General features: G+C 42.0%; 1 protein-coding gene across 1 annotated transcript; it reads right to left on the bottom strand.

The window, feature by feature from the left end:
• Positions 1-3,019: 3,019 nt before the first annotated feature.
• On the bottom strand, positions 3,020-8,332 carry LOC117011207 (ketosamine-3-kinase-like). Its single transcript, XM_033086535.1, has 6 exons — positions 8,216-8,332; positions 7,300-7,451; positions 5,172-5,254; positions 4,611-4,693; positions 4,108-4,230; positions 3,020-3,358 (listed from the first exon to the last, which is right to left on the bottom strand). The coding sequence occupies exons 1-6, from the start codon at positions 8,330-8,332 to the stop codon at positions 3,020-3,022; spliced, it is 897 nt and encodes a 298-aa protein (XP_032942426.1).
• Positions 8,333-10,644: the final 2,312 nt, after the last annotated feature.

Raw genomic sequence — 10,644 nt, 5'->3', positions numbered from 1 at the left:
TGAAGTGCTGTTCTACGAAACAATACTGGAGGACAATAAACCCTACTGTCATTCAAGTACTTTATTCTGAAGATAAAAGCAGCTTACAGTAGATATAAAAAGTTAATCATAAATAGTCACAAAATACAACTGACAAAGATCTGTAAAAGCAGTATTCAGTAGTCATTTAGAAATCTTTCAGTATTTTGCTTGTGAGAGTGTTCACCTCTCATATGTCACTATGATTTGCACAAAGTGCTACTTCAATATGATTCCCATTAATATTTCTGTTTAAATCAGTACCAGCAGAGCTGACCAGAAGGAATTTAGTCTCATTTGTGTATCCATTCTGATTAGTTTTGGAGTTGTTTGGTGATGCTTTGCTCTTTTTTTTGGGTGTGGTTTGTGTTTTGTTTGTTTGTTTTTGCTTTTTTTTTTTTAAATACTCAGTGTCTTCACACGACCTAGGTAGTACTCGGTAGGCAGGAAACCCCAAAATATTAAAAAACCCCTAGAATATAACCTGTACAGACACAGTGTTCATTCTTGCACCAGGAGTCCTTCACAAACACCAGAATATTTATTTTCACCATAAGCAGACACTGCCGCTGTTTTACAGGAAGTAACAGGAACATGGCAGTTTGGCGTGTTAAATGTGAATCCCTTAGCAGATACTGCTGACTTAGCAGGTAAGAGCAAGCAGCTCCCCAGGGATAAACACAAGATGTAAGACTTTAATTTAGGAAAACTTTTATTTAAGCAACAAGGTAAAAGTAAAACCTATTTTACCCAGCAGACTTTGTGCAGGAAGAGTCAATTAGCTGATGAGAAAAATGGAATTAATGAGCAAAAATTGTAGGAAGTGACAGTCTTCTCCAAATTTGCTTCCACTTTGTGTAATTAATGACAAAATCAGCATCCAAAAGACCTCTCATTAATATGCCAATGTCCAGTGCAAAGCCATTTTAGTTAATAAAATAATTCCTCAAAGTGCATGTTAGATGTCATGCATCTCTCACCTACTGGTAGACTTGCACAGAAGCACCAGTAACAGCCTACATCAAAAAGAAGAATTTCACCTTGGAGGCAAAAGCCATAGTCTGTGGAACTATCATCAAGGACTTCTGACATGGTGAGGTGCTCTCCTCTGAATTATGTATTTATCTCCTCTGGTTTCATATGTCTTACCACTGGAGTTACAGCACATGCACCTAGTGGAGACTGTGATGTAAAAATTTAGGAAAGGTAGACCTCCTTGCTTTCCAGGTTATCCACAGATGAACTGGACCCAGAGATGTCTACATCTTCCCCTCCTTAGTCTGTCTGAGTCCCTGGGAGACCTTCATAGATAACATTTTAGAATGAACAATGCAGAACTCTTAAGTTTGCATTAGAACACTCATGAGCACAGATGCACAAAACGTGGAGCATTTAGAGTGGGTACATTCCCAATTTCAGAGACATAAACAGTATGGTGTACTGATGATTGTGACAGGATAAGAGTCATAAACTATTGTTGGTAAATACATGGATATGAGAAAGCACAAGCAGTAGAATCCCCTTGGAATAGAGGTTACCTGAAAGGCATTGCTGTGGAGAAGAGAAGCAGTGGGGTACATCCCATCAGCCATCCCAGGATACATAAGGCAAGTCTCCTCTGACCCACCTCCCCTCCTATACTGTAGTTACAGTTTTCTTTGGGGGTGGGGAAAAGACAAAGTTCCAGCTGATGTCATTTCATGATAACATGGAGACTAAGTGACTTCAGTTAACACATGTATGAAGCATGTACAGGTTTTGCCTCATTAGCACGTGTGAAAAGTTTTATGTATTTTCAAACCAATTAAACAAAATTCAGCTCTTGGTTACTGGCTGGCCCCTTCCTTGGCTTAGCTTCCACTGGCTGCATTGCTTTAAACTGAGCATGGCCACAATACATCCATGACACTCCATCCTTTGTTTCCTGCCTCTCTCAGGGCAGCACACCAAGCTCCCTCAGTATCCCTGCTCCTGGAGCTGCAGTTTGTTTCTGGTGAATTACTGCCACCATGGACACTTCTCTTTGCTCATACTTGTCTTTTAGTATTTCCCCACAATGACTGAAATTAAACGCTACCTTATGGCACCTGTACTCTAAAGCTACAGAAAATATATGTGAAGACTGCACCACAACCAGATAGCATTGTTGTGTGGCAGTGACAACAGTCAAAAAGCATCTTCAACTTGCAGTATGAGAGAATACACCTCCACAAGACATGTACATGCAAAGTGTCTTACCTGGAGAGTTCTCTAAGAATGCACACTATTCGACAACATAATTCAAAAAACACAAAAACTACTTCTCTTCTGACCAGAAGGCACAGAACAGCCCACAAACATGCCAAGAGCCACTAGAATTTCACACTACTTTGTAAGAGAACAGTCTCCACCCAAAAGAATCGCATTAGCAGCACATCGGAGGTCTTTAAAAGCCTCTGGACACAACCCTGAGTAATGTGCTCTACGGGACTCTGCTTAAAGCAAGGAGGTTGGACTTTATGACATCCAGTGATCCTTTCCAACCTCACCCACTCTGTGACTCTTGTGATAATAAACAGCAAGTCCAAATCCCTTCTCACAGTTCCCGTTACATTATTTTCCTGTTGGCTTTCAAACCATGTTGGTAACATTGCTCTCATGCTCACAACCAGATGAGAAAGAAGGGGGAAGACACAGCAAAACACAAAGAGCAACTTTTTTAGGCATCTCCTCAGTTTATTTGCATTACTTTGCATAATCTCAAATGCTTTCAGAATGCTGACATGTTTATTCACTGTGCAAATGAATAAACTCCTGCAGATATTTCCATTATAAAGCTATTCCCAACTATCCTAAGAAGGGATGACTTGGTACACTTGGTACTCAGTAGGACTCTGATTCTAACGTCTTCAGCTGAACAAGAAGGTCAAGGATCTCAAAGGGTTTTTTTAACATCACTAAACCTTGAGCTGCATCAGCAAATCTGGGGTTTTCCAAACAGCACTTAAGCTTAAGCTGCAATTTACTTTACAAGGTTTCTCATAATGTTTATAGAGATGTTTTGGTACCCTGAACCAAAATGGTTCCAGTGGTTCATGCAGTGGAAAAGCTGATAAAGCTTCAGGCATTTCTCAAACCCTACAGCTCTGGGGATTTTACGGTGATAAGCATAATAAAAAGAACTGCTGAAGCCACCAAACATCCCAGCTATTGCAAGATCATACTCTGAATGGCTATAGAAAGAAGCTGGATCGAAGAGAATTGGACCAGAATCATCCTCAGCTACATTTCCTCCCCAGAGATCCCCATGCAGGAGAGAAGGAACGATTTCTACACCACAGAAAACACTGTGTATCTTCAGCTGCAGGAGAAAAAAGCAAGACATGGAAATTACTAGTAATTCACCTCAAAATGTAGAGGTTTATCTGCATACTTTAAACTTTTAAAAAGTCAGTTAAATAAACCTGTAACTTCAAATAACACAGGATCAAGGTAACAGAGATGCTGAGCAAGTCCAGAGGATTCCTGTTGTTCATAAAAGCCAGCAGCAGAGTAGTTGCCTAAGCCTCTTTTAGGAAGGCAATAATAAATAAAGAATTTAAACATAATAATAAACAATAAAGAATTTAAAACTGTATTTGGTGCTGTAACATTGACCAGATTTAATAACAACAACCACCATCAGTTCATCATTAGAAGGCTCAGGCACATCTCAGCAACCTTGAGGAAGTACCCAAAGAGCCAAAACTGCAGTCACTTAACCAGATGCAAATAATAAATCAACAATGTGCAGAACAGTACTGCTTATGTACTTTTCTCATGAAGGAAGTGTTCCAGGGAGTGGGAGATATGATCTCCATCTATAAGATTTCCCAAACAGTAAGGCAAGGTGCTATCTGGCACTTTGGAATTCACTCTGGAATGTTAGCATAGGGTGCTGTGGCAAAAGCCATTACACCTTAGAATAAAGGGCATTTTAATCCCTAAAAACTAGAGTCTCTTACCAACCTGGTGCAAACCAACAAACAGGAACTTTGTTTTAAGAAAAGAAAATCTAGATAACTGATACCCAGCTGGCAGTACAATGAGAATTGAGAGAATTGCCTATACCTTAAGCTGTGTCCAAAGTTCCCTTGCTTCCCTGTCTCCTGAGTTCCTTTTGATCAGGTCCATCTGGGACTGGATCCTTTGTCTGGCAAAGAAACTCACCCAGTCACTCTGCCAGTTATTCACCTGAAGGAACAGCACTGCAGATGTCAGTTCTACACCAAACAAAAGGAAGATTTTCTTCTTTTTCAAATAAACCTTCTGAGCATCACAGAGCCTTTGTGCTGGTGCCATTTACCTGAATGTTATCTTAAAACATTAAATTGAGGGAATAAATAATTTTCTCTCAGTGATTAAAACCCAAAAAACTGAAGAGCCATCAGTGTCCAGCATAGCTTTAAATGCTGTCCAAAGCATACTTTTCTTAGCAGGACAAACCATGCTTTTTCTCATTCATGGCTCCAGAAAATTAATTTATTTACATTATGATAATTTTGACCCTTTGTGTCACCCAAAGAGAATGAGGTAAACTTAAAATGTTATCAGTCTGATGAAGTACAACCTACCTGTGGAAGATAACCACAGCAGGTAACAGTAGGAAAGCCAAACTGATCCACGAATGGGAGTTCCATTTGCCCTTGTCCTTCACCTTTCAAAACACAGACAAAAATTCAACAACAGTGACAAAATACTGAGCATCCACAATGCAAATGAACCTTAAAAATTATATATGGGTACAATGCTGCTTCCACTGAGAACAAAACAAATTGCACTTCAATGTTCTTTTTGTTACAATGGTTGCTGCTGCTGGCTTTAAAATTTAAGGCTCAGAGTAAAACATATTATAATCTTTATTTTTGTATTTTTGAGGTACTGTATCTCTTCTGATACCATGTCCTTGTAGAGACTGTGGTTCAGGCTCCAAACTGAATATGTGTTTTGCTCACAGAGAGCCAAATAGGGCAAACAAAAGCAAAAAGAAGCCCTCACCTGTATGTTTAATCCCAACCTAATCTCATACTATCTTTAGGGGAAGAAGATTAACCTGTCCTGAAGGGGCTAAAGCTATTTTAATTATTTTGTAAATTATTCATTAGGTTAAATTTACAAACAGCTGTGTACTATACCAACTATGCTCCCTTCTTTCTTCATCTTCGCTCTAAGTTGCTGGTTATGAAGGTGAAGATCAGCCAGCTGAGTTCCAGCAGTACTGAATGTCTAAGTAACAAAAAAAATGTTAGCAACCCTGACACATGAATGAATCCAGACCTCGATATTCCAGGAGTTACTTGAAAACGTTTATGAAGCAAGTAGAAGTTCTCCATATCTAATAAATAACGTCCCAAAGTATTCCAGTATTATAAACACTTTGTCTTCCTGTCAAGGCTGCATATTAATACAGACAAAATGTACTTACTGAGTTGTTTCTGACAACTCTATTGAAAGTGAAATCATAAATTTACTAACAATGATAAACTATCAATTCTAATTCCTGTGTGATATTACTTCCACAAGCATTTTCTGTAAGTGTAAGAAAGCATGCCCATAATGTGGAACGTTATGCCTTCTTTCTCCCCTCTGGCAAACTGTTCTTGGAAAATAGAAAGCAACAGAATACAAAGCTGATCCTCTTCTTTCTGTCTATGGCTGCTCTTCTCTAAAAGGCCTGAAAGGTGACTGTTGGGTAGGCCTACTTTATTATCTATTTTTAATAAAAGCTGATCCTCTGCAAAGTTCAGAAAAGTCTTGCAGTAATTGCAAATAACCCTTGCAACCAGTTGCCCCCAGAGTTAGCAAAATTATGTTCCTTTTCCTTTTTCTGACCTTTCTCTATTGTCTCTATTCTAAAGGCACTGTCATTTAAAACAAATTTGGTTCTTCATTTTGTTCCTGCTAACACAGATTATAGCTATCCCCCAGAATTTGCACCCCAAAGGTACTAATTGAAATCCAAACCAGCAAGATTCTCTGCTCTTCCTCTTGGGATTCCCTGAGAGCTCTTCATGAATCAGAAACCCTAGTAATGAGCAGGATGAGGGACAAGTACAGAAGTTCTAAAGTGAGGCAGGAAATTGGTCCATGATCACCTCCCCAATGGAATCAAATGGGATACATCACATTAAGTGCTAGTCACATTGAAGGGTCAAAAATTTGAAACTACCAAAATGATGGCTAAGAGTTGCAAAAATATTGAAATCATTATTAATTCATTTGGGAAAGTGCCTCTGCATACTCATGGCAAGCACTAGACTCATTAGAGCACTGGTTCTTGTACGCAGAACAGATGATCAGGTTTTTCCCCACTGTAAAAAGGAACCAATTGCAAAAACCACTAATTACCTAAACAAATCAAGCCAAAAGTAACCAAACACCAGACTGACTTCTTGATGTATTATCAGTTTGCCAGATAAGGCGTTGTTTGTGGTTGGGGGAGTTTTTACTCTTTCCCTCGGTGGAGAAATTTTTCCCATTAGCAGGCTAAGAAAGCTGGCCGGGCAGCTCCCTTTGCTTTTAACTGCTCAAGACAAAAGGGAAGGGTGGGGGTGGATGGTCATGGGTTCCTTTGTCCTTCTGGGGGGACACTCTCACCGGCCCAAATGCGGAGGAGAGAGGTTTTTCCTCTGTGGTGGGACCTGCCCTGCACTCCAGCACTGCTAAAGTTTCCTGCTTCTGAGAACAGCGCTGAGAACAAGGACGCAAACAGTAAGCAGAGTTTTTTTCCTTCACCCTTCTCCCACCTGGGACAGCCCTGCCACTGCTGCCTCACCTACCTGCTCCTGCAGCTGCTGCAACTGAGAGAAGGCTGCCCTGCTCCGCTCTCGACCGGGACTGTGCGGAGAAGAGTGTCTGTGACTGAAAAAGGGACTGAGACTGAGTTTCATTCTGTTTTGTCACAGATTTTTTCATAGCTGATGTTGTTCTTGTTTGTCAGTAAAGAACTGTTATTCCTAAACCCATACCTTTTTGCCTGAGAGCCCCTTAATTTCCAAATTATAGTAAACTAGGAGGGAGGGGATTTTCACTCTCCATTTTAGGAAAAGCTCCTGCCTTTTTCCTGGTAACACTGTCCCCTAAACCAGGACAGGCATTATGAAGTATTTTTTACATGTATTTATTCTCGGTTATATAACTTCCCATATGTTCCTTGACTTACTTGATAAAAAAATAAAACAAGTTTCTCCTATGAAAACAAATTATTTAATTGCCATAATAGCCAAAATTTCTGGTCGAAGGAGGCAAAAATAACTGTTTTGCCTGTTTAAGCTCTTCATTTTCAAATGTTCCATCACCAGCACAGTATTGCTCGCAGGTAGTTCCACAACCTTGATGGGTTTAGGCACTCTTACTGTCTGCGTTTTCAGGATGGCTTCCAAACTTGCTATTCCTCCCAGAAACATTCTTCTGGCCTGCCAGATATTAAACAAAAGCATTGACCTCTGTAAGCATCTGTCACAGGTAAAATAAAATAAAATAAAATAAAATAAAATAAAATAAAATAAAATAAAATAAAATAAAATAAAATAAAATAAAATAAAATAAAATAAAATAAAATAAAATAAAATAAAATAAAATAAAATAAAATAAAATAAAATAAAATAAAATAAAAAATAAGTTTGGAGCAACTGTTTACTGATGCACAAGATACAGAGCTGCACCATAAGGCTTGGTAATTTTACAGTTGCAGACATTTCACTGTGTAAAACAAAGTGAAAAGCAACTTAGGTTCTAGCATTCTCTGTAGTTTAGAAACTCTGTTTACAGTTGAAGGAGTGCAAACTGCATGTACACAAAATGTATTAACACATTAATACATGTATTAATTATTCTGTTAATACAGCAAGTGTCTAGGAAGCCATGGACAACATACACCATCAGTTGGGAGGCTAGAAGAATGGTGCTGACATTCACAGACACCATGATTTTCCACACCAATAGAGTCAAGCTTCAAAAACAGCTCCATTTGCAGGCACAACAACACAGAACCACACAATGGTTAGGGCTGAAAAAGCCCTGTAAGAGTCCAACCACGAACCCAGGACTGTCCTGGGCACTCTGTGCAAGTGCCTGACCACCCTGTGTGTGAAGAAATTTTCTCCAACATCCAATCTATCCTCCCCAACACAATTTGAGGTTGCTTCTTCTCATCTGTTCCCTGGGAGCACAGCCTGACCCTGCCCCTTCCTGTCAGGGCCACAAGGTCCCTCCTGAGTCTCCTTCTCTCCAGGTTGAGCCCCCTTCCCAGCTCCCTCAGCCGCTCGTGATGCTCCGGACCGTTCCCCAGCTCCATTCCCTTCTCCTGACATCCTCAATGCGTCTCTTGTCATGAGATGCCCAAAACCGTCCCTAGCATTCGAGGTGCCACAGCAGCACCCAGCACAGGAAAATGCTCTGCTCTCTGCCCCGTTCCCGCTGCCACACCAGGACTGGCACAACCTAGGGATGCTGCTCCCAACCCCGGCACCCTCGCTCCCTACCCCACCACCCTTCCCCCTCGCAGCTGCTCTTCAGCGCTCGCCTCCATGCTGGCCGTGAGCGGAGCCGCGGGAGGGAAAAGAATTAAAGGCACGGGGAAAGGCGGGACGAGAACGGACGGGCAAGGGGCAGCTGGGGCGGAGAAAGGGTATTTGAGGAGGGCAGAGGGAGTCTGAAGCGGGGCAAGGGCAGCTTACGTGGGCAAAAGAGCGGCCGAAGCGGCTGAGGCAGCTGAAGGAGCCAGGCAGATGACCCGGGCGCTGCTGTCAAGGGGCTCTCTTGCTCCTCACATGCCGATTTGCTCGTGTGTTCGTTTTGTTCTTGTGGTCGTGACAGGATCAATTGCAGAATCACAGAGCGTTCTGAGTTGGAAGGGACCCACAAGCTTCGTCGAGTCCGACTACTGCCCCTACACAGGCCACTCCGACAATCACAGCCTGTGCCTGAAAGCGTTTTCCAAGTGTGCACCTTCAACTCTGTCAGGTTGGTGCTGTGACCACTTCCTCGGAGAGCCTGTTCCAGTGCAAACATCCTTTAGGGGAAGAAACTTTTCCTAAAATCCAGCCTAAACCTGCCCTGACACAATTTCAGGTCTCCTTGGGTCCTGTCACTGGGTACCACAGAGCACAGATCGGTGCCTGTCCCTTCTCTTTCCTCACAAAGTTGAATACAGCACTGAAGTCAACCAGACCATGGCACTGGTGTGCCATATTTCTTAAAGACTTCCAGGGACAGTGACTCCTGGACATTCTTCAGAGAATTTCTTCCAACCTAAACCTCTGCTGCTTAAGACAGTGTCCTCCTGTCCCAGTTCCTTCGAGCAGAGCCCAACCCCCCGGCTGTACCCTCCTGTCAGGGAGTTGCAAAGAGCCAGAAGGGCCCCCCTGAGCCTCCTTTCCTCCAGGCTGAGCCCCTGTCCCACCTCTCTCAGCTGCTCCTCATCGAGCTTGTGCTCCAGCCCTACACCCGTCTGTTGAGTTGCTGGGTTTCTTGGGTTGGTGCCCACGAGCTGGTGATCACAGTTTCCTCTGCTGCATTTGCACTTTACCCAGTTTGATGAGTTTGCCTTATTTTGTTTCTCATAATCTGGGCTTGTCTTCGTTTTTGGCTAGGTGTCCTTAATTTGAAGACGTCATCATTCTGTTATGTCTGGTTTTACTTGTTTTGTTACGTCAATTTGCTTGCTTTTATTATTTTTCTGTAGCTTCTACAGTTGCTGAGACATGCTGAATATAATTTATCTGTCTGGAAGCCTGATGGTTCATCACTATCAAGAACTTGATTTCTGCCTTGAGATCTAGTTAAATTAGTCTGATCCCAAGAATAGAGCTCCTCTGCTATGGAGATAGGAGGTGAGAACTGGGGGCCTCATCCTGGAGAAGGGAAGGCTCCGGGGAGACCTTTGAGCCCCTTCTAGAGCCTAGAGGGATTCCAAGAGAGCTGGAGAGAGACTTTAGACAAAGTCTGGAGTTAGTGGACAAGGGGTTATGTCTTCAGACTGGAAGAGGGCAGGATTAAATTGGATATTGGGAGGAAATTCTTGCCTGAGAAGGTGCTGAGGCCCTGGCACGGGGTGCCCAGAGAACATGCAGCTGCCTCATCCCTGAAAGTGTCCAAGGCCAGATTGGACAGGGCTTGAAGCAACCTGGGATAGTGGAAGCTGTCCCTACCCATGGCAGGGGGATGGAACAAGGTGGTGTTTATTCCCATATTCATAGATTCAATGAAAGCAAAGATCCACAGAGAGCTCTGCCTGGAACTGCCATTCCTTCTGTCTCCTCTGAAAGCTCTCAGGAGTTGCAGGTCTTTTTATTTTGTGTTTTGAGGAACAAATCCCACTCCATCCTTCCATGGTGGTATTGGTCAGGATGGAGGAACAAGAGTGGGAAAAAGTGATGGGAGCAGTAACTGACAATAATAACGTGTACCTGGGAAAAGAAAGAAACCATCCATAACAGCTTTTTAGAAGTGCTATGACTTATGCTTCAGGCAAATGAACTAACCTTCTGTTTATACTCATTTACTTACTATTTTATTTTTCACAGTATTGTTGAAACTGGCAGAAGTGTTAGATTTTCAAAGTTGATGCCTTCAAAATACAGCATAAGATATTCAAAGCCTATTTTG

This window comes from Catharus ustulatus (assembly GCF_009819885.2).
Source record: "Catharus ustulatus isolate bCatUst1 chromosome Z unlocalized genomic scaffold, bCatUst1.pri.v2 scaffold_29_arrow_ctg1, whole genome shotgun sequence".
Taxonomy (NCBI): Eukaryota; Metazoa; Chordata; class Aves; order Passeriformes; family Turdidae; genus Catharus; species Catharus ustulatus.
This window is presented reverse-complemented; position numbering and strand designations above follow the sequence as displayed.